This window comes from Caloenas nicobarica, chromosome 2, assembly GCF_036013445.1.
Source record: "Caloenas nicobarica isolate bCalNic1 chromosome 2, bCalNic1.hap1, whole genome shotgun sequence".
Lineage (NCBI taxonomy): Eukaryota > Metazoa > Chordata > Aves > Columbiformes > Columbidae > Caloenas > Caloenas nicobarica.
In genome coordinates, this window is record NC_088246.1 from 70038837 (window position 1) to 70063459 (window position 24623).

A 24623-nucleotide genomic window follows, 5' to 3' on the forward strand; every position below is an offset into this window, starting at 1 on the left:
ATTAAATTCCTACCAGTTTTGTGGAAATAAGTGGCTAAGGAGAGGAAAAATAATACATTAATGCTCCCCATGGAAGGGAAGAGGTAGAAGCTCACCCTTTATTAAATGGTTGATAATCTAGCTGAGCAGGAGCCATTAGTCATGATTCCTGTGGGACTACTTGCCTTTTATTAGCAGCTCCTCCTAGCATGTGCAGGGAGCGCTGTAGTCAGAGCTAAACCCAATCTCCAGAAACAGTGCAAAGCTGGTACCAAGTGCAAGGCTGGCATCTTTTTGGCTCCATATTGGTAATTTGGATTGTGGTTATCAGAGCACATGACCAAGGTAGCAATAATGAATGTTGATAACAGTGGATTAAACTTAATTTGGCAACTCATTTGCTAGAGTAGGTTTTCCTCTGTAGTTCCTTAATATGAGCAGAGATGATTAAAATTGGTCTTGGTCAAGGACATTGTCAGGGCTCTGAGGGTACCACCAGCCCTGTCTGTCCCAGCCCCAGCTGCCCTGGGGCTCCTCTCAACCTGTCTAGTGCCCAGGACCCCCCATGCCAACCCCCCATGGCTCCATCCCCACCCTGATCAGAGCCCAGGATTCCATTTCAGTCCCCCAGGGGAAATCCTGTCCCAGCGATGCCATAGCAAGGCTGGTCTCCAGCTCCCATAAGCCCTGCCCTGCCCAGCCATGGGCCCATCCCTGTGGAGGTGCTGGATGCCCAGGGCTGGAGCTGCCTCTGACCAGGTCAGGGCAGCAGGATGGGCCCTGCTTGCCAGGCCCTGCCCTGCCACCCTGGGATTTCTCCTCGGCCCTTGTTGCACCCTGACAGCCATGCTATCAAACCACCAGTGCTCTTCTCTGAGCCATGTCAAGGGATTACATCCCATCTGTACTAGTCAGTCTGGCCCTCAGCTCGCTAGAGGAAAGACAACAGTTCAAAAGAACAAGCTCACAGGGCCTCTGTAAACCTTCTCCAATGTCTTCTGTAAGCTAGGGCAACAAAGGAATTTGTGAAAAGCAGAGAAAAGGAGGTCTAAAGAGAAGGAAATTGTCTAAAATGGTATCAAGGCTCTCCTGGTGCTCTCTTGGCAACTCTTGGTGCTTGTCAGGTTAGGCTGTGATGGCTCAGGAGGTTTCTGACTTCAGCTGGTCACCTATTCAACTCAACCTGATAGGGATCCAGAAGGAGATCCCTTGGCCACCACAGTCCACATCTTAGTGAACTGAATTAGCCTCATTAACCTCAGGTTATGTCAATATATCAGTCTGGTGCTTACAGTGTGGACACACTGCTATTTCTGACAAGTCAGTGATGGGGCAGTTACCCATTGCCATGAGTGGGGAACTTGGACAAGTAGCTTCTTAAAACCGCCTCAGTATGAACCCCCAGAGCTTGTGAGTCAGGGCCCTCAGGACATAGGTCAGTTTAGTATCTTCAGATATTTATCACTCCTTCCTCTTTTAAAAGGCCACCAAGTTGTCTCTGCTCACTCTGATGTCTAGTTCCATTACACTTAGAAGAGCTATATTTGTCACAGCTCTAGCGAAAACTTTCTATTTTTCATTTCTCCATTTCTCATTGCTCATCCTCCCACCACACGTCACCTGTTTCCTCAGCCTCCCCCTCAAGAAACAGTGGTTCCGTTTTCCATCTCTTATGTGCATCAGCACGGTTACTCAAGGTTTTGCTGACAATAGCTCATGTGCAGAGCCCTGGGCTGAAGGAAAGAGGGAGGCTGTGGAAGCTGAGGTCTCAGTATCCCACTGTTTTGAAGAAAGTGGTTCCCAGAGACTTTATGGGAACTCAGCTAAGTGTGCTCCCTTGCCTAGTTGTCCTGGTGCCTCATGTCCAGACAGGCTGGGCTCCATCCCATGAGAATGTTGTTCCAGTGGTGACTACATACCTGATGCTTCACAATCCTTGCTGGGTGTTGCTGCTTTCCATTTTGCTGTAGCCTCCTGAGTCTTGTCTTCCATGAATGTGAAACTCTCAGGTGGTAGGCCTTTGCTTTGAAAGCTAAAGGAGAATGAAGCACCAACTGTCAGTATATAGAAGAAATGTAAGTCAAAAGACTGAACATATTAAAACCCCAAGAGTGCTTTTAGTATAAGGTCTCTTGTCCCCATTTCAAGTCCCCATTCCTGACTTTCATGGAATGCCTCTGTTTAGGGCAGTTGAACTGCAACATTTGTAAAATGGCCTTTCAGCCTAAAACCCCAAAGATCCAAAGCATACCTGAGGGCAAAGCTGTTTAACAGTATATAGTTGCCAATGGCCATTTCTTTCAGTGTCTCTTGTACTATGCTTTTTGTTCTCTCCCCTCTCTGGATGTGAGTGACAAGGAGTAAGAGAAAAACCAAAGCCTCACCATGGGATCACAGCAGGTCTAAGCAGGCGGTGCTGGGGAGTGCCTGGATGCTGGTTGTGTAAAAGGACACCTGCCAGAGGGGGAATTTGCCTGTCTCCTTGTTTTAAGTGTCTGAATGGCTCCTCCTTCAGGAATCTGTGCCTGGACTTGGGGTTAGGGCCCACCAGACCCCTCCTAATCATAAGCAAACTAAAGCAGCAGCTGGCTGTTTAAGTAGTGAGTGGGCAAGGAGTCTGTCTGCTCCATTGAGCCCTATGAATCATTATCTGCTCTATTCATAGGTAACTATGCATATCCAGTGCAATTAGCCCAACATCCTAGTCCTTGAGGCCATGACACCTGAACAGAAAGAGTTCAGTTAACAGACAGATGCACTGGCAGTCACTTTAGGATTATCACTGAGTAGTTCTACCTCCAGGCTTATATAGTCCCCATGTTGCTGAGGTGAGTGAAGGCTTTGTGGCTGGAAACCTTACCCTGGGAAGGGCAGAAATGATCCCACAGCTTGAGGCCACAGACACTTTTGCACTGAGATTCCTCTTCAGATCCCAGTTTTCAGGAACATTCAGCAGTAGAGGAACACTGATGCTGTCAGGCATACATCCATGCCATTTTGTGATACCAGAAAGGACCTGCTGGATGGATGGTGTGGAATATATAGTCAGGCTCTTGGGGAGGGCTTGAGGGAGCCTTTGGACACAGTGTATGGAGAAATGACCTTGGAGAGGGAGGAGAAGGCTTCTGGAGGCAAGATGCTAGTAAGCTGGAGGCCAAGAGCTCCCTAGTAGCTTCAGCTGGAATGCCTCCAATACCATAAGCAGGACTGAACTGAGAGAAACAGAGACAAATTTTCAACAAGTGGCTAGAAAATGGTTGAAGACAAAGGATGTGAACTTGTTAGAAAATGGGAAAACTTTCAGAACATTTGTAGTCAGATTCAGGTAAACAAAAATGAAATCAGTCATGGCACTTGTAAAGGCATTAGGAGATTTTTTAAACTGAAGGAAGGGAGAAGCTGACAAGTGCTAAAACATGATTCAGGATGGCACATATTCACAGGAAGAAGCCAGGAAAACTTTATCCTCCAGTGAATAACAATAATTTGCTGAAACATAAAGAGAAAGAAGGAAAAATAATCAAACTAAAATAATCCTGTAGTACAGAGAAGAAAAAAAATAGACGCTTCTTCATGAATGGTGGAAGTGTAACAAACACAATGGGGAAGCAAAAACGCCTGGCTTTAAACAGGGACAGTCTCATAATACATGCATCAGAAACTTGATGGGGAGAAGGTAATTGATCACATGCCTGATCAGAGTACAAAGGGTAAAAAAAAGACAGAGGAGGCAATAGCAGTAGAGAAGTGGTAACATATTAGAGAAAGGTTTGTGCCAAATCAAAGTAACGCGCTAATTGTATTTAAAACCAGCACAGAACCTATACAGCCTAACATTCCTGGCCTAAGTCAGTAAAGTGCCACGTCAGGGTTAGATCAAATGTCTGTATCTATTACACACTGAGGAAGAACAGAGTTGCTGACAGGGCAAGAAATGCAACAGTAACAGGAGATAACGATTTCCCTCCTGCATATTGGGCAAATGTTGCCTCAGGCATTGATGCTGCAGAAAAAGAAAATAGTGGTGCTGCATGAAAGAGCCTACAAAAAAAGAACAAACTTTTATATTAGCCTCTAGCAAGATGCAAACCTGGTTCAAAATGGCTCTGCTCAAGGGGGTCTCCGTAACAGTGACCGTACTTAGATTCAATATTCTTGAACAAAACCAAAAAAACCCTCCAACTACAATGGAATTACATAGGAACAAGGAAACTTGTTAAAAAGAAACTAAAATGGATGCCTGAAGGCTAAAATGTTAGCATGGTTAATATTTAAAAACAACATGTAGGAGTACATTTGCTCTAAGCTTCTGTGTATGTACAAAGATTTTGGAAGGCCCAGAAGGAGAGCTGACATGGGTAACAGCAGGATAAAGGCATTTATTAGAAGCAGAAGACTTTCTTCAGAAAATAGAAGTTGTGTCCAAGACTGGAAAACAGAAAGAACCATAAACTCTGGCAAGTTAGATGAAAACCACAAGGTCAGCCGTATAGAATCCCAGCAATGATTTCCAAAGACACAAAGGTCCATCAGTAATGGCTCTGAAAGAAATCAAGGCACCATGGGACAAGAGGAAAAGTCTTCATGTGAATAACCTATTAAAAGAGGAGGTTAACTGGCCAGTGTCACACTTGACAGAGGTCTCCAGTTATGTTTGAGAGAGCTTTGTTCCTGGGCTCCTGCTGTTGAACCTATTCATAACTGAACTGGAAAAGAGGGCATATGGTGAAAAGAGAATCTGGTAAAGGCACAAAGTTATGACACATAGTAGGGGCAAGTTGCCTTAACTCTTTTCAGGCTAGACAGGTATTCTGTTGATGTGTCAGTATATGCCTGCACTGATCTTATGCTCTTTGAAAGACCTGGGGAAAGCCAAACAATTACAAGGGACAACAAAGGACAGAAGAGAGGAAGATCAAAGTCAAAGGGTCAGAAACGTACAGATGGAGAACCAGAGGAGGATGCTGAGCACAGCACTCTGAAGGCATCTGAAGAGCCAGGGGAGAGTGCCCAGTGGTGCTGCCCTGAGAGACCTGAGAGGAAAAGGGAATACATACAGGTCCTGCAGTCACCAGGACCCCATCACCAGCCTTCCTCTTTCTGCTGCTGGGGATGGTGGGGGAAGTTGATCAGGAAGTCCCATGACTCAGTGGGACCTCAGATGGGGAAGGTATAAAAAAACCCACCCCACAACAAGAGGTCTTGGAGGCAGCAGGAGAGGGGTTGCTGCCTGACACAGTTGGTCTTTGTGTGTGTGGTCATGTCCCAAGATGGCACACAGAGGTGAGGTCACCCTGTGAGACCTGCTGTTTGCACATGCTGCTCCCAGGAGGATTTCCTGGCTTACATTCCTGGTGGACCAGGGTGTCAGCTAGGAGAACAAGCTGACTTAGATGTTTTAGCAGGGCCTGTTGCGACAGGACAAGAGGTAATGGTTTTAAACTCAAAGAAGGAAGATTCAGGCTAGACATGAGGAAGAAATTTTTTACAATGAGGGTGGGGAAAACACTGGCACAGGTTGACCAGAGAGGTGGTAGATGCCTCATCCCTGGAAATATTCAAGACCAGGCTGGACAGGGCTTTGAGCAACCTGATCTAGTTGAAGATGTCCCTGCTCATTGCAAGGGGGTTGGACTAGAAGGTCCCTTTGAAGGTCCCTTCTAACCCAAACTATTCTATGATTCACTTCCAGTGTAAGAAGCCCCACAACATGCGTGCCTAGGGAGGATGTACAGACAAGAGAAAAGAGAGAGGAGCGCCAGGAGACTAAGTGCTTCCACAGCATGGTTTGGGGGCAGACCAGCTGAAACATTAGATATCTACTAAAACAGTGCCTGACTGTGTTTGGTAAGGAGACATAATGTCCAAGAAGGAGTTCTGCAAGGCTGAGACTATGTGTGCACTACAGTTGTGGAATTCAATAGAGACAATAGGCAATAATTTGCCTCTTACCTTCTGGAGAAGGCAGCATGGATGACCGTATGTGGAGGGTGAGCAATGGAGCACCAAAATCTGCAAACCATAGTCCAAGATGTCCCTAGTCCTGGTGAGGCTAGTACCATCTAGCACACTGATAATAAAAGAAGAACCAGGGACCTGTTAGAAATGAGATTTCGATGTGCATCTCCAGCAAACACTGCAGTTTGAATGCAGCACCTTGGCCTGCTTGGCCACCAGATAGCTTGCTGCCTGCTGTTGGAGGCCAGGTGCTGGAGTAGATGGAGCTTCAGCACAGCCTTATTCCAATTCTTACAATTACATGTATAAACATGGACTAAGTTCTTGCTCCTGTTTGCTTAAAGGCAATTCCTAAACTCCCAGGTCAACAGTTTCTAAAGAGGCTTCTGATTTCGCACACCTCCATTTTGGATCGGTATTTTGGGTCACATTTCAATTTCTACGTGAGTGTACTTAATCAATACTTTGACGAACAGGGCTGGCATATCTCAAGCGGCTCGCTCCAAAGTTCAGGCATTTCAGAGGAGTGGCCATTTGCGTATAGTTAATTGAGTGTTATTTATTGAGCTGGCAGCGGGAGATAGTCTCTAGTACCAAGCTCTGCACCGCCCAGCAGGTCAGAGTTTCAGTGTTTTGATTTCTCAGTACTGCTGGATTGCCACTGTTCAAACAGCAAAGGTAGACCCTGACCCAACAGCTGCTGTGAAGGGACAGAGAAGAGAACTTTGTCCTTAAATTTTCCTAACTTCAGTTTGTGAATAATCTATGTAGCTCTTGTTATCTGCAATCTGGAAACTCTCAGTTGCTTTTCATTGTCAGTGTGGTGAGCATCAAGATCGTAGCATGACAGGAAAGTAAACGCTGTGACTGCAGCTGTGCTGGGCCCCTCAAAATACATGACTACTCTGTTGCTGTGGATTCTTCCTGTCGCTGTTGCTTTGGCTGACAGTGCCACGTTACACATAGTATATTTTTTTAAAAATGGTTGTCTATTAAAACATAAAACAAAAGCCTTCCTGGTTTTGTCAGTCAAACTGAAGCAAACGTCTTTTATTGCTGCCCAGGAGATTAATAATAAGAAAAGTAAATAAAAAAACTCCCCTCACCAGTAGCTTTGTGATAGACATGAGGCACATGGATGAATCTTATTCAAAGCAGGAACCTAAATGCAATAGAACAATGGATATTTATTAATTGTATCCCAATACAGAAGAATCTATGCCTTGCCAGAAATGCTAAATGCTTTTTTGACACCTCTGTCTTAATCTTTGATACTTTATTGGAGAGAATTCTGGACTTCTTGTAGAGGCCCAAGTTTTTTTGGTTTGGTGTTTTTTTGTTTTGTTTTGGTTGGTTGGTTGGTTTGTTTTGTTTTAAAACTTTGTGGTTCCTGATGAACCCTGGCACTCAGAGGCAAATACATGAAATAAGAAGGAATCTGACATATCTTTTGCACCCATACACTGCAATTAAAAAATAAGGAAGATCTACTACCCAAATATCTCAGGGAGCCAACACCTACCTGATTCAAGGAAAAAGGGTATGGTTCGATGAACAGCATTCTCAAGGCTCTGTCAGCACTGAAAAAATATATAGTCTTGACTTTTTCACCTTATTCTGTGAATCCATCCCACATCCTTGTGCTTCTAGCCTCATTTCCCACAGAGAAGGAAATTTCTGTGATCATGCCATCTGGCTGTCTATCATCCAGTACATTCTGAACCTGCTTTCTATCAAACTGACAGAGGGATCGGGGCTCAAAGAGAATTAAGTGCCTACGAAATCCATGAAAATCAGCATGTGGGTCAAAGTCGGAGACCCAAACGAGTGCCCTTGCTAAGGGAAAGGTAGGCAGAATGCAGCTGTTTTACACGCTGCTTGCTAATGTCAGTCATCACGTGTGCGGCTCTGGACTCAACAGAGCAGACGGTGCTTCTTGCTCAGCTAGATTGAGGGCTTGTGGTTGGTGTAGCAAGTTGTATGGGCAAGGGAAGAAGAGGAAGAGGCAATAGGACACACCTGTAGGAAAGCAAGTCTCATTAGGTCCACAGAACTATGCATTTAACAATAAACTTCCATTTGTTCACATAACCGTGCAGCTCCTGCAGTTCCTGAGGGCCCTGCAGAGATGTAGATCTGTTTCTCACGGAGAAGGCTGACAGGCAATCACTGCCTCTTCACTCCCACACCCAAACCTATCCTGCCGAGCTCCCATTACTTCCACTGCTCAGGACTGGAGTGAAACTGGAAGCAACTTCCAGGGCTCTGGAGAGAATAGATTTGCTTTTTGAAACCAAATAAAGGGTATTAAAAGTTAGAACGGAAAGTACAGCCTGGTTCAAAGTTTCCCTAAAGAAAAAAATCCCAACCAGGGAAAGTTTAGAAGCAAAATGATTTCTCTTCCCCCAGCAAAGGGAGTTTCAGTTTTTGTTTTTCATATCTTGTTCTCTTGCTTCACATGCTGTGCTATGAAGCAGTAGCTGAGCTTGCAAATACTTCTGGAGGAAAAGAGCTGTTTTGCTGGAAGCCGTGCCTGTCCTAGAGAGGAAAAAGTTTTAAGTGTATTTTTAAGGATCCTAACTCCTGTATTTTAATTAATGGAGGAACAATGCTGTTTAACATTACCTTGGCAAGCATGTGTGGTGTGTACATTTCCCAGATTAAACTGAAGCCTGACCCTTTATGCTTGCCTTCAGCACACTTCTGTGTGGGCAAATGTGCGACCTCAGCCGCTCCAGACTACATCTGGTCAGGCCATTTTGGGAAAGATTGCTGTGGGCTGACCCGCAGCAGGGGCACGAGCTTACTGTGGTTTGCTCACTGGGGTTTTCCCCACAATGAGAAGGGAGGTAGCAAAGGTTTTTACCCCAGATTGATTTATGAAGGGTAAATACGTAGCTCTGCAGGACTTGCACAAAGAGGCACTTGGGTGAAAGCTGAGTGCCCTTCTTCATGGTGGGCTTGATGCAAGACTGACTCATGGGGGCAAGAGAGCCATCATTTTAGTGAAGAACAGCTGTGAAATATATTAACTGGAGCCCTCTTCTCTCCAAGGTTTCCTTCAGCAACGTCCCCTCCCCACGTCTGTCTTCTCAAGGACTCTATTGTTTCACACAGGAGAAAGAAATGAGAGTCCAGGATTTTCTCCCACTAGAGAGATCTGCTGGGATTTACATAGTGCTTGTACCTATCTTCTGAGTAATGGATTGAGGTTCTTGAAACTGGAAAACACAAAGTAAAGCTTAGAGCCTGTTATAGTTACTATACTGGTCAATGAAGACAGAAGCAAAGAGCTTTAAAAATAAGTAGGCTATTTCAACAGCAAGGCCAGTGAAATTGCTGTCTGGCTTCCCTCGCAGCACAGATTGGAGTTTCTGAAAGTGATACCCACCCATAGCATTTACCCTTCTGAGTTGGATTTTTGCATGCCGTGGACCTGTCAAACTGAGTTCTCCTCACAAAGCTTTCTAGAGGTGATTTGGCTTTAGGGTGCCCAGTCTGGCTTCCAGGAACCTCATTTTCAAAAGGGGCTGATCATATACTCTTCACTCATCAAAACTAAAAAACCCCCCCTAAATGGCATCTCTTCATCATGATCTCAGTAGCCTAAAGACAGCCAGAACTGTTTTCCAAAAATAACATGTCAGCAATTTTCAGAGTTTCATGATTTGTAAATGCTTCTGTGATCAACCTCAGACTTCCTCAAAAATTCTCCAGGGGGAAATGGCTCTTACAGATCACAAGGAAAGGATTTTTTTTTTCTTTTTCAGATATCTACAGGGGATGTCTGAACAATTCCTCTTCTGGGAGCTGCCTTGATTATTTTTTTCATGAGGAAATTTTCCAGCATATAATTTGGTAGAATTATGTCACTCTAGCTGTCCCTGCTTGCCTTGAGAATTACAGAATACAGGAAGAGATGCTGCTTCTATATCCTGAGTGCCTACATGTTACATATGTAATATTACAGAAGTACAGAAGTTTGTATTGCTCAGCCATGCTGTAAATTCCTGCTTAGACCTTAGACCCAAGTCACAGTGTCCTTGTGGTGTTATGACCTGAGGGTTTAAATGTGGTTTCAGAAATGCCACTGCATGTGGCCAACCTCTGCACAGACACTGCTCTGTTAGAGCTGCAGAGGAAAGGTTGAGAGGGGATTTCGGGAGGGTGACAAACCCTTTCCCCTGCCATTTTGTCACTCAAGAGAGAGATTCTTTCATTGCGGATTTTGATGCCCTTCATGCTGACCCGCAGTGCCCTATGATCAACCTTATTTCTGTTCAGATCAACAGAGAGGAGGGAGAAAAAAACCAAAGAAAACAAGGGAGTTGAAGTGCTACCAGTGCAGGCAGTTGTAGAAATGAGAGTGACGTAACAGACTGAATGGGAGGAGCACTGGCCTTTACACGTAGGGAATTTCCCTGTGACCGGGAACTTTGAGATAGGTGGTTAGGGGGATTCCCCAGTCTGCCTCCAGAAATATCACTCCAGTAGCAGAAGCAGTTTCACTCTGCTCTCACAGTCCGTCCTGTGAAGAAGCACGCTGCTGTTGCTCTGTGACTTGAAGCAGCAAAAGCCATGTCTTTGATAGTCTGTGTTCTGCTCATCATTATGTGCAACGGTAAGTGTGGAGCCTTGCCTTTTCCATTCTGGTCTTTCACATTTGTTTTCTGGGGACATGTTTTGGGAAGACAGGAAGGATTACTGAGGTAATCCCTTTTAAAGGTCATGCGTACCTGTGCTTTGCAGTTTCGTGCTTGATCCACGGGGCTTCTGTGGCGGTCCCTGATGTTGCTGTGAGATGTGCCGAAGAAGTGCTGCTGCCCTGTAAAGTTCTTTGGGACTCTTCCATCACCTACCAGACAGCATCTTGGTATAAAGTAAGGAAAAAGCCTAAGTTACTTGAGCAGTCTGCTTTGCTTTCTTGCCTGATCCTGGCTTGTCTTGTACAAAATCAGTTATTTTATGAAGAGGCATCCTTCTGTCAGTGCAGCTGACATAAGGCAGCAATGAAAGCATTTGAGCTGATCATGGAGAACAGGAATTTTCCGTGTCATTGTAGACAGACTATTCGAGTATGATCCCTGAATTGTGCTTTGCCTGCTTTTCTATCTAACTATTGCTGGCTTCCAGGAATCAGGGTGCAGGTGATGCCCCCCATATAGCCTGCCAAATACTACTACAAAGAAGAGTGTTTCCAGGATTTTTCTTCAGATCAAAAAATGGTATTTAAACTTTGCAAGATCAGTAGTGTCCCTTGGTTAATCTCCCCCTCAAATAGGAGCTGAATTTTCCTTTGAAATAGAAGCAATACACAAGTACTTGCTATTCTTTAGGAAGTTTTGGCTAGTGGGGGTGAGCATAAGGGCAGGGTATGCAGAAGGCAGATGGAGAGCTAGAAATTCTGAGTTATCTCTTTGCAGTCACAAAGTAAAAGTCATGTCTTGACTGTCCTGCTGACCACCTATTTGCAGGAGGTCTACAAGGATCAATTGGCTAATGAGCAGAAAATCCTATTTAACACTTTCAAGATGAAATTTCTTTTAGAAAGAGAGGTAGAGTTGCACAGTGGGTGAAGAAGTGGCTGTTGACTTGCTGTATGGTACTGTGTATTTGCATTTCAGCACATCATTTCAGCTTAGAGTGTGAGCTAAACTAACAGGAAAAATAGGAGGTTTTGTTCTCCCCCATTCATCACTCCCAGCCTTGCACTCCTGCTACTTACCATGGGTCAGTCCTAGTGGTCCCCTTGTTTCCTGTTGAATCAATTCACTGTTCCTTCTTGCAATAGTGGAAAATAAATCTGTGCATAAAGATTTTGTGGGTTATGGAGTTGTATTACTATCCTGTGTGCTGGGAGAGCGATGGAAGGGAAAAAAACCTGGGTTTTGGTGAGTGAAAACTGTTAATTTATCTCTGCCAGAACATAAAGCCACAGCCTTGGCTTCCTCAGTAGTTTGGTCAGATAAAGTTTTTAAATTATTCCCTCTGGTAAACCAACAAGCAACGCTGTTAGATCAGGCTTCTGTGGCTGAAACTTGCAACGCATCTGAGTTTCAGTGCTGGTACAACAATGAGCATCTGCCTACTGACTAGATGACAACTGTAATCCAAAGATACATAACCCTGAAAGAGTTGTTTTGAATGTCTACCAGTCCATCAGTAAGTGCAGCATCTCTAGTGCCTTTCTTTTTCCAAAATCCTGAACTAAGCACAGGTGGGAGATAGAGACAAGACAATAATGCATTTGGTGAACATTACTATGGGAGCTGGGATAGGTACCAACTTACTCTTTTTTTGCTTTCTGCTTCAAAGGCTGGATAAGGACATGCATTTTCCATACGATACATGCTAATTACTTAGGGCCCCATGTTTCCCACAGAGTCTAGGCAGGGCAGGGAGCTCATTGCAGGTAAACCATGCAGTCTAACAGACCTGGTGGAGCTGAGCAGAATTGGTAAGGGAAGAATAAACAGACAGGTTGACTGGATTCCTGAAAATTCTCCCCCAAACCAGTGCTGGAAGTCGACTAAAACAAAAACAATTTCAGCAGGCTGAAGTGTGGGGATCCTCCAGAAAGATGTCCTTCTGAGTTCAGTGGCAGCAAACAGGACCCAAAAGCCACTGCTCTGTTGGAAGAACGCAAGAAAACCCTGTGGACCTAGTTCTGTGTCATCTCATAGCTCTTTACAGTTCCATCTGGGCAAAACCAGACTGCACATGGAGAGGAGGGTGATGTTTGATGATGTGTTTTGTTTGTGCCCCTTCCTCACCAGCCCTGTTAATGGTCCTGACTGCCACTGCACCTCCCTTGCCCTGTCCTGCCAACCTCCTCTCTCTCCATGGTCTCCTCGCTCTTCCTGCTTCATCTGACTCAGGAAAATACACTTTTTTGAGTGCCCATCATGCCAGGACCTCATGCTCTTTTTCTTTGCTGGCACCGCCAAAACTACAAGAAGTAAAAAAATCCAGTTATCTTCAGCTCTTACCACCATCCTCAGGGGCTGATAACACCAACCATGGTACCGTGTCTTCTGGTTACTCATCCCAGGAGGGAGGTGGGAAGTGGGCACAGACAGCTAACACCACTCTTGGTGACGTTAGCCCAAGCCACAGTCACAGCCGTATTAGGAAAAGCACAGCACCAAAGTTAAAAGCCTGACTCTCAACAGGAAAAAGTAGTTTGTGCTCAGTGTTTTGTGCTGAAGAAGCAATGCTAGATAAATAGGCAGCATCTTGAAGCTCTCGCCTCTCCTTGCTTTGGCTGTGTGCTGCTGTCCTCACCCAACACTGCCAATGGAGGGTGGGGGAATGGCACAACGCGACTGGGCTACCCAGAGAGTATTAATCTGTTATTTAAAAGACAACTACTGAAGGATTAATCAATAAACACCACGTATACTCCCAAAGGGCTAATTAAAAGGTAATTCCAACAAATGGTATGAAATTTCAGACTCTTAAGTTCAAGCAGCTGTTAGGCCAAATCTTTTGTATGAGGTCACTTTAAACTGTGCAGTAAATACAAGCAATTAACCTTTGCTTCTGACGCTTTAAAAAAATGATGGTGAGAATGTTACAGCACTGTATGTGCAGCTGTTTGTGCAGGGTGAACAACTCCCCCTCCTTCCAACTGGCACCTCTGTGTGCTCTCACCAATTAAAGGGTACTTTTAAACAGTTTGCTACAATCTGCTTAAAAAAAATCAACAAGGATGCTCTTTAGAAGTACTTGATTTTTCAGTTCTGTATGGATAAATAATTGTTTAAAGGAGTTAGTATTCTGGTGTCTAAGTCCAACTGTGTGTAAAAAGGAAGGATTGCATTCCTTCACTTTCGCTAATGTCTTGTACTGCAAAAAAGGTGTGTATGTGTTCAACCTATCGTGTGCACAGTATCTTTGGTGCTAATTAGATTATTCACGTGCATGAAGTCACGTGTGTGAGTAGTTCTGTGCAGAATCAGGACCACAGTCAGGCAGCTCAGACAAAATGAGTTTTACTTAGAAATAGTTGAAGTAGGCAGACCTAGCCCACTCGGGGGAAGGTAGAGCACCAAGTCCTCTTCCACCCTGGTGCAGGTCTCATTCCATTCACTATGTGGCCACGAGAAAATTAGGGAGAAGTTTTCATAATGATGGTACATCTTTAAAGGAGGCCCATTTTTAGGAGTGCTGGGCAACCTACATACCGTAAAACCATGTATGAGCAGTGTGGAAGTTTGTCAACTGAGAAGTGCAGGCTAGGTTATTTTTGCATAAGCACCCAGGCACTGGAATTGTGTATGGAAATACTGGTTTGAATCTCTGTTGCCCACCTACAAAACAAGAATCTGGGCAATGAAACTTCACTTACCGTTTTGCCTCGGAGGGCTGTTGAAAAGTGAACAGTTTCTCTTTGTGCAGTACGTTGAAAATGAGAACCACTTCATAAAATCTCATGATTATCACTTTATATCCAGTCTGAAAACCAAGTTTAAACACACACAGATGAAATCCCAGTGGATATTTCACTGTTTTGTTCATGTGATAGCCAGAAAAGCCTTAATCTAAAACAAATCTTGAGGAAGAGGAAAGAAGGCTATGCTTCACTGGAGAGAATCCTGTTAACTTTAAAATACTTCCCTGAAAAATACAAAATTGTGGCAGATTTAGAGGGGGAAGTCATATTGCAAAATAAGAATAAACCTTAGAGACGTTTAATATTAATCGCACCTTCCTTCAAAGGAGATTACTTTTGCTAAATGTGCATAGCTATTATCTATTAGCATAGGTAAATAGCTGCTAAATTACTTCAGTCTAATTTCTAACACACAAGAAATACAGTCAAATGCTTCTCAGACATCTATTCAGCTCCAAGTAGCTCCAACACATTAATGATTTAGACAAGAAGGGAACAGTGGAAATGATTTCATAACCAAAACAATTATTTTGCCTGACATGAGCTAGTACTGGATGCCCTTAGCTATTAAAAAAAAAAAAAAAAAAGTAAAGAGATTGTGTGACTGAGTCATAGGGCTTTTCCAGCTGGCTTGTGTGTCACATGCAGTTCCTTTGCTTTTGTTTTGAGGTTGGGCTTGGTTTTTCTTTTCTTCTTTTTTGTTTCCCCTCTAAAGCTTTGTCAGAGTTCATGCACATGTGCCCACAATTTATATCTGTATTTTTCAAATTTAATGTTGGTATCTCTACATGACACTTTATAGGAACCATATGGATGCACCTTCGGCACTAATGAAACATGAAAGTGCTTTTGTGCTGAAAAACACACCTATTAAGCAGTTTCAGCTCAGTTTCTGGGTGTCAGGCATTGCCAGAATTCTAGATATTTTGCTTCACAAAATAAATTCCTTCTGGCTGTATGTAGTTTTTAGATCTCTTTAGCAGTCAGAAATTTCAACTTGGCCATTATTCCTGGTATAATTTTAAACAAAACCATTTTTACAATCATCCCACCATCAGAAGAAAATAAATTAATGTTAATACATTCCACCTTTAAACTGACATCAGTTTTGGACCTGAACCCTTTTGTTTGAAATAAAAAATTGCCTTTATGGGAAAAGTGGATTATATTGGCATTTTGATTTACATGGGAGCCAATGTAACACCTTAGTCTGGGAAAAGTTCTATGAGAAAAGGTATTTAATGAGAGCAGAGAACATGAGTTTTAACTTAACAACTGCTTGCTTGCACATGGACAAGATAAAATTAAGTTTTAATTTATTAGTTGGGTGCAAGTACTACAGCACAGGTGAATTGCCTTTCTTTAGTGGCACTGTCATGTAACACTGTAGCAGTTTTCAAAACTGCAGCTAAAAGCCAGCCAGCTAGGACCAAGAAAAGCATTCCTTGTTCTTCTTCCACCTTGTTTTTAGTTCTCTGAAAAAGAAGTATTTGCTGAAAAGCACTTAAATTTTGGAGGCCTAATTATTCTACCTATTTCTCATAATTAATCCAGTCAGAGAACAGAAATATATCAGCTCAGTTTTATTTTCAATCAAACCTATCCCATTTTAATGTCCACTGTATCACCACCACTATTCTTACCAAAAAGCATCAGGCTAGGAGAAACTTAACAGGAATCAGCCAATTGACGAGAGAATACATGTGGGAAAATTGCAGCCTATTTAGACCAAGTGTTTTCAAGCTTTTAGAAACTAGAGTAACTTTCAATTAAACCCACTAAAGTAAGTCAACTAGAGCTGGTTGCTCAGGGCTGTGTCCAGTCGGGTTTTGGATATCTCCAAGGGCAGAGACTCCCGACCCTCTCTGGGCAGCCCATTCCAGCATTCAACCACCTCTACAGTAAAAGGGTTTTTTTCTTATGTTCAAATGGAATTTCCTGAATTCCAGTTTGTGCCCATTGTCTCTTGTCTTGCTTCTGGAGGCTGCTGAGAAGGGCCTGGTTTCAGCTTCTTTGTCTTCCTGGCAATCAAGTACATATTGATAAGATGCCCCTGGGCCTTATCTCCTTCAGGCTGAACAGTCCCGTCTCTCTCAGCCTCTTGTCATAGGCCAGAGGCTCCAAACCTTGAATCATTTTTATGGCCCTTTGCTGGACTCTCTCCAGTATGTCCATGTCTCTCTTACACTGGGGAGCGCAGCACTGGACCCAGCATTCCAGATGTGTCTCACCAGTGCTGAGCAGAGGGGAAGGATCCCCTCCCTTGACCTGCTGGGGATGTTCTGCCTAATGCAGCCCAGGAGGCTGTTGGCCTTTGCCTCAAGGGCTCGTTGCTGACTCATGGTCAGGTTGGTGTCCACCAGCACCCTCAGGACCTTTCCAGCAGGTTGGTCCCAACCTTTACTGGTGCCTGGGGCTGTTCCTCCCCAGGGGCAGGACTCGGCATTTCCATTTGCTGAACTTCATGAGGTTCCTGTCAGATCATTTCTCCAGCCTGTTGAGGTCCCTCTGTATGGCAACATGACCCTCTGTCATATCAGCCACTCCTCCTAGCTTTGTGTCATCTGCAAACTCGCTGAGCACGTCCTCTGTCCCAATGTCCATGTCATTAATGAAGGTCTCGAACAGTATCAGCCCCTGGGGGTAGCATTCCTTCTCATTGCCATGAAGGTGATGGAGAAAAACAGACTTAGTCCCCCCAGATGATTTCTGACTAAGCCTGTCACAGATATTGTGACAAACATAAACTCACATTTCTTTTGTTGTTTAATTTTCTTAATGGGTAGGTTTATGCAGATAGGCAGAATGGTGCTGCCAGCCTGCAGGTCCCCGTTCTCCAGCCAAATTCTTGCTTCAGTAACCCCCAGCAGACAGCATGGCAACGAGACTCTTTCAATGCAATTAGATTCAGTAGCACTTCTACCCATCACTACATGAGTCATGATTTGCCTTTTGAATTTTGGTAAAGCCATTAACAGCAAACACGGGAACAGAAAAAGATCACCTCTCTTTTCTCCTCCCTTTGGAGCTGGGGAGCAGGGGGAGCCAGTGTGCCACAACTTGCTCACCAGCAAGCTGGGAGGGAAATAAAACACAAACAAAATGTGGGCAGAAGATATTTTGTCACTGATTAAAGAAGGGGATGGTCCCTACACAAGTGGATTGCTACCACTAACAGCACTTGCTTCAATCCCTCTAAGCTTGTGTGGAATTAATTAGGTAAAACCCCTAGCATTTACCTTGGGCTGTGGTATCACCTGGAGGACACTTGGCGTGAATTAGCACTGGATTATCATAGGAGCTTGAGCTGTGGAATGATCTGTCTGGTGAGAGTCTGCCAAGTAATTCACAGGAGGCAGCAAACAAAGTGGCATTTTTGTAATTTTAATTAGATTTGGGGCGGGGGAGAAGTTAGCTTGAATAGAGTAAGAGGCAGAGTGATGACCTTACTGAACACCTCGTAGACTTCCTTTTGCACAGATGGGATACGGGACACACTCTGAAAGTTTGCTCAGATGTTTCCTTACTACTTAGAGAGTTTTAAAAGGGAAGAGTTTTTATTGTGTTTTGTTTTGTTTTGGTTTTTTTGTTTGTTTTTTGTTTTTTTGTTTTTTGGGGTTTTTTACAAGGTAATAGGAGATAATATTGCAGTGGAAAAGGCTTCTTTTAGGCATCAGAGAAAGGATTTCTGTGACATCTGGATAGGGGTGGACACGCTGCATGTAGTGGCTGGGGAAAAATGCCACCAGGTGTCTCTGTAGCCTAAAAAATGTAAGGAAGCTGCTGGGCACAACACCACCACCACAGAATGCTTTCTGCTCTTCAAAGAAGTGGAAATTTAACGGAGAAAGTGAGGCATACAAACCCCTAATTAAACCCACATATATGAAGTGTTCCTCCTTCTCCCCAAATGCAAAGGTTCATGATCCTCGGCCAGATTGCAACTGCTTTCTCCACAAGCGAGGCACTCAGATTAGGACATAAAGTAACTTTTTCTTCTATTTTGGGGAAAGGCATGTTGTTAGTGCAGCTTCATGGGCTGTGCTTTGCCTTACACAGAGTGGGGCTGAGCAAGGCCAAGATCTGACTTGCTTGTCTCCAGGGTCACTGTCACTGTACCTGTGACAGCAACTATGCTTAAACTGAGCACCTCAAAGAGCTTAGGAGGCAATCATCAATTCTATCTCTGTGTCCCCATTAAGATAGGGAAGTTAAATCATTTACCAAAAATCTTACTGGGAATAAGTGCATGGTCAGGCATGGGATACACGGACTTAATTTACTTCTCCCTTATACTAGCAGTGGTGATTACAATTGCATACAGAAAGATCAAAGTGTTTTCTGGTTCCCAGGTCTCAGCCATGAGAATCACAGCACCATTTACCACCCAAGACAGCCATTATTTACGCTACCAGTGAATAGAGAAAAAAACCACAACAAACAAACCATAACAAAAACCACAAAAAACCCAAATCAAATCCAACCCAAACCTCCCTCTGCCCCCCTCCCCCAGCCCCCCCAAAACCAAAACAACAAACACAAAACTAATTTTCTGTATGTAACTCAGACCTCCTGTCTACATTTTAGGGCGACGCGAAGGGTAACCCAGCTGGTTCTCTCAATTGCCCTGTGGGCAGTTTTAAATTTCACTAAGGACGGGGGTAGTAAGGGAGAGTGTCAAAAATTAGATCTGAGGGAGGTCAACTCTATCCACTTAACTGCTATTGACCCACTTGTAACCAGAGCTGAGCCCAGCCTGGGTATTGGAATTCCTCTGGCCACATCTCTGACAATGCATAGTGCCTGAAAATATCTAAATCCTTGTGGCACAGTGAAGTCCCTATAACCTGAAAACCACCATAGATACTGCTTGCCTCATAGCTGCTTGGGGCTGAACACAATAAGAAAGAGAAGCTGGGGTAAATTTACTGAGGGATTAAGAGGAAGAAGGTACTTTCTTCCCTCTTGCTGGGTGGAATGTGGAAAGCCCCAGGGAATTACTGCTTTGTGTTTCAGTTGATATGCTAAAAAACCCCGAGCTTTCTGAGAAAGGATCTTTACAATTATGAAAATTTTGTGCTTTAGTCTGAATCCACAGTTCCTGAAAAGTTCCCCAACTTGTAGCTTATTTTATACCATTTTAGGGATGCAAAAGTAGCAAAGTATGGTGGAACACAGGGCCCATACTTCTCTCCAGACTCCTGAGTACGCTTTCCTCATGCAAATACACAAAAGGGGAACCAGATGCTCCTAGCCTTAGCATGAAAAAATGGTGTTAATTTCAATAATTTACAGTGCAACTGTTGTGCCCTCATGCAGTAGCTATACTGATAGAAAGTAAGCACTGACATGCAACCCAAATATGCGTCTATTAAAATAAAATCATCATAATAATAAAGCCTTGGCTTACATTAGTTATAAGTTCGGCTGAAAAGCTGAGCCTTGGACTGTATGAGCTGGCTCCGGCTCTACTGGTCCACAGGAAGGTCGAATTCATTACTTGGGAAACCTTCATGGAGAGCATGCTGCCTCAAATCCCAGGGAACGATGTTGATGAATAAGAACGGACATGGGCTAATTCAAACCCTTCTCCCATCTTTCAAATCAAGTCAAGTGATTTCTCTCTTCTTTGTGGTTCCCAGCCAATTGTCGTTTTCAGTGCATCCTATCGCCCCGCAGTACAAACTGTTTTGGGAATACACTTCATTCCTTCAGCAGCCTCTCAGCAATGCCAAAGAATGTATGTCTTCTGGTTACAATTAAGAAATTCAACATACAAATCCTCCCCAAGTGCACCAGAACCTGCTGGTGACCTTCACGCAACCAAATCTGAAGGAGTCGAAGCAATTTTTGTTCTTTGGTTCCAATAAAGAATGGAGGGGAGGAGGGGGAAACTCTCTTTCCCTCCAGAGAGGCACCGTGCTTTCAGGGATCAGCTGTGCAGAAACTGGCATAGGAAAGTGCAGTTTCCAGGGCTGCCTTCCCACAAGGGCCTCTGGGCTGTGGGATCACTGGGACGATGCCAGCCCGTACTGGCAGAGCTGGTACACGCGGTGGCAAGTGTGCCGGCAGCGCAAGCGCAGGCAGCGGTGGAACCCACCTGCCTGCTGCCACACTCTCCTGGGGACGTCTGGTCCCCAGGGCCACCGCTCGGCGGCTGGGTAAGGCTGCCTCTCGCTGCGTCCACTCCATCCCCCTGGGTTGTCTCTCTCTGAACTCTTCTGTGGCCTCTGTGCAGACACTTTGAGAGCAAACTCTACTACTGCCTTCTCTCACCTTACATCTCTACCGGGATTGTGTCCAGGTGAGGCAGATTAAGAAGCTATTACAGAATAGATCTATAGTATCTATTTAAAAATATAGTATCTATTTATCAAAAAAGCGAATACTTTTTGATTGTGAGTATAAATGTATTAGACGTTTTTGAGGTCCCTCGCTCCTTGCCCAGCTCTTTTCAGCCTCTGCATTTTCAGCCATAACCTGGCTTTAAAACTCTTTCCCCTAAAACTCAGGATGACACCATTGCCCAAGACGAGAAATATGTTTGTCTTTTCCAGATGGCAGGAGATGGCGAAGGAATAACATGGAAAGTCCTCGATGTGGAATCTCATTATCCAAGAGAACTCGGAGGGTCACTGGAGCTCTCCAATGACACCTTCTTTTCACTGAGGATCAAAAATGTGACCAGCCAGAACAGCGGGACATATAAGTGCACTTTTTGGGAACAGAGCGGAGAACACAATCTGAGCAGCATAGTCACGTTAAAAGTAACAGGTATGGTAGACACTTTTGACTGTCCCATGCTCCACATGGCATTTCATTGAGGCAACTGTTTAACAATATTTTACGGACACTAGAACGATGTAACACTTTGCTTTACGTTTTAGGTTGCCCTGGAGTAGAAAACGAAAAATTAAAAAAATACAAAGCTGAGCTTTTCATGCTGACTTGTCTTGGGATTTTTTATTTGCTGCTCATCTTTTTTACCTGTGTAAGTAATGGCCTTTCTCATAAACGAATCACCCAAAACCAACAAAAAATCCCCACTCATTTTCTCTGTTAGTAGCACCTTAAGACAGCTGGTCAGAAGTTGGTGTTCATACTTAACTTATGACCAAATCCTTTAAATAGACGGTATTTTCAAAGCCAGAGGAAACTCAGGTGCATGAGGAACACAGGATGGAGTCCCAAAGAGACAAAACACTTCACCCTGATTTAACTCAAACCAGACAGTCATTTTCCTGCACCCTGCTGCCCATTTCTGCTTCCAGTTACTCTGAGTGCAAGCTACCCTGCGGTTTAAGGGCACATCAAAAGCTCTTCTGGTTTGGTACCTGGGAACAGCATTTGCCCGAGATGGAAGCACAGGCCCCTGGGATCCCTTCTCTACCCATGGCATTGCTTTGTGTGACAGCATGATAGACAAGTTCAAATCCACCTGTTTTTTTGCCTCAGCTTCCATATCCCTAAATTGATGACAACCCCGTTTCAGATTGGTGTTTTTGTGAAGCCCTGTCTTTCTTGTTAAACAGACATTTTAAGAAAAGAACCTCCTTGAGGCTTTATCTGTAACTCCAATACTAGCTGGTAGTTGTAGGAAAGGTGGGGAGAGGAGGTATTTGGGAAGCTCACTGCACAGGAGCAAGACTGAACTTTGTCTGCGGTGGCAATGAAGCCACCGCCACATGCAGAGGTCTGTGTCCCTTGGCTTAGAGGCAGCACGAGCCTTGGGTGTCAGTACAGAGCAACACCAACTGCATTTCTAATTAGGAACAAACCCAAACCAACTCCAGCATTTTGGGAGGTCAGATTTAACTTTTGTTGCCTATTTCATATTTGCCTTCTTGTTTTGCTCCTCAGCAGATGAATCATAACCGTTGATTGGAGAATATCTAATTAACCGCAGCTAAATGTAGCTTTTCATGTATCTTCAGGGAGCAATTAAATTTATGCCTGTCTCTTTGTTAGATTGACAATCCTGCCAGTAATTTGTGCCGTTCAGACTAAGGTTTGACAAGATAAATCTTGTAGGAATTTGTTAGGATGAAAGCATGAAAGCAAGGATATCACTCACGAGAGACAGATGCCCCTGTTCTGCTCAGTGTCCTGAAAAAATTTCAGATTTCTGCAGAAACCTCTCCTTTCCATATGTAAAAAAACCTCCCAGTTTCAGTGGTGCAGTTTAAAAAAAGCAGAACTGTATAGTGAAGATAACCACCCTGGTGGAATTACTGTGTATCTCACTCTTGGGTGATGTCCAGTCTCAAGTATCAACCTAGCTTTCAGCAAAGTTTAATATCAACCTGATCTCACAAGTAAGCTTCATTATTTCAAATGCTTGTTAAGTTCTTACAGGTTGCCTTGTACTCCCCTTTAGTAGAGATTGTGCCTCATCTCCGCTAAACTCAACAGCAACATTAAGTTTAGGACTGGTGTCAGGAATAGGGCTTGACTTTGACAACTTGATGAAAATATTTTGGACATTGACCTGTCCTGAAGGCAGGTGGACACACACTTGCAAGAGTTTGATGCAATGCCTGTTTATATGAAAACTTGAATTAAATATAAATTTCCTTTTGTGACCAAGGATTTTGTCCTATAAAGCTCCTTGACTGAGCAAGAAACGAGAGTTTTTCTTTGTGCTGGATGCTTCTGGTGACAAACATATCAAAAAGTTGTAAGGCGTGGTTAGCAAGGAGAAAAAGTAACGCTTTCACACTTTAAAAAAAAATTTGCTTTTTTAGGAACCCTTAGTTTTAAGCTTTCCTTTCTGTTTTGTTTTAGACATGCCTAAGAAAAGAGAGTATGTCTGCCAGTTATCAAAAAACCAGACCAGATATGAAACACATGCTCACCATCATCAATGTACGTGAAATGACAACTGTCCAGGATTCAAACAGCGACAGCTCTTGCAAAAATGGGCTTACTTCAAGTTCTGTCTGAGCTGATATTGACGGCACCATGGGCTCATCAGTAAACATGACACAAGCTGGATGGCCGAGTGGTATGTAGAGGAAATAAATGATAATATACAGCCTCTTCAGAACAGCCTGAAAGCATAGGTAACCCATCAGTGAACTGCTTGTGCTGGACAAGCCTTCGAAAAGCTCCATTATGCACTACAGTAACTTTTGGGAGTTTAGTGGCTAAGAAATACCATTACAGCTACACAATGGTGTTACGATGCTGTTATGAAGTTGGTATCAACTTTATTTCAATCTGCCGTGAAGCCCTCTTGCCATGAGCAAGAACGCTCATGTGAGATGAAGACCAGGTTATAAGGAGGCCATGGCAATGCAAAGCTGGTTAATTAAGTGCTTCACTGAACTAATAGCTCTCGTCTTTCAAAAGCAAACTCAACAGGTGCTGTAGTATGAAAAGTGAAGCGTGCGGGGCTGTCTCTGCTCCAAGCCTGGTTCTAGATGGAGTTCCTTTACTGGAAACAGTTTGTAACTTGTCATGTGATGTTCAAGTAAGCTGAAGAGGTAACTTCATACTCTTATCCTGGGTGGATCGAATCAATATTCACTTTCAAATCTCAGAGTGACAGACAAGCTGAAATGTAAGAAGAGAGAAAATATTCTAGAAGTCTTTCTGTACTGAGAGGAACTTTCTATCTCTTCAAGAGAAGTTGGGACACATTTCCCAGAGGCATCTCTAGTTAGGTCAATACATAGGAAGCTTCAATGAGGCCATTAACCTTAAAGCAACAAAAATAAGAATGAAGTAGCCAGTGATATTAGAGTCATGTAATAACTTATTTTGCGGTTTGTAAAACATGAAGTCGAATGTAGGTGACACCTATGTCAGTTGAGTTACATGAGTGATAACCAGAGCCATGACTTGGAAGAAATCAACTGTCCGTATCTTTGTGATGAGGCAGCTGTGAGATATAGGAATAGGAGATGAGACAGATGAGCACCCGCTTTTGGTGTTGACAGTGTGTTGTATGTATGAAACAAGGACATGAGAAAAACTGAACTCAGGCAGAGAAGGCTTGTCCTCTTGGACCAAAGAAAGCAAGAGAGATTCTGGAGTCTGAAATCAAGGACCTTCCCTTATCAGGCTGCTGGTTCAGAAAGTGAAGAAAAAGGAGTTTAGAGTGACTGCAGGTTTTTATACCACGACAGAAGAATTTGAGCCAAAACACGAAAATTTGCAAGCACTTAAGAATACAATCTTAAAAAAAAATATCCTTCAAGAGTTGAACCTCACTCAACACTGGGATTTTTAACACAGTTTGGAATTCCAGGCTGTGACAAGGCAGCTCTCTCCTTAATCCTTTGACTAA

General features: G+C 43.7%; 1 protein-coding gene across 1 annotated transcript; it reads left to right on the plus strand.

The window, feature by feature from the left end:
- The first annotated feature begins 10515 nt into the window (after positions 1-10515).
- Positions 10516-23631, plus strand: CD83 (CD83 molecule). The gene is made up of 5 exons (XM_065629938.1): positions 10516-10558; positions 10687-10817; positions 20890-21106; positions 21220-21323; positions 23117-23631. The coding sequence occupies exons 1-5, from the start codon at positions 10516-10518 to the stop codon at positions 23273-23275; spliced, it is 654 nt and encodes a 217-aa protein (XP_065486010.1). The 3' UTR covers positions 23276-23631.
- The last annotated feature ends 992 nt before the right edge of the window (positions 23632-24623 follow it).

Excerpts from the sequence above, each read along its gene's own strand:
- CD83 (XM_065629938.1), top strand. The coding sequence starts at position 10,516 with ATGTCTTTGATAGTCTGTGTTCTGCTCATCATTATGTGCAACG. Across the intron at positions 10,818-20,889 it reads AGACAGCATCTTGGTATAAA|ATGGCAGGAGATGGCGAAGG; the intron begins GTAAGGAAAAAG and ends TGTCTTTTCCAG. Across the intron at positions 21,324-23,116 it reads TGCTCATCTTTTTTACCTGT|ACATGCCTAAGAAAAGAGAG; the intron begins GTAAGTAATGGC and ends GTTTTGTTTTAG.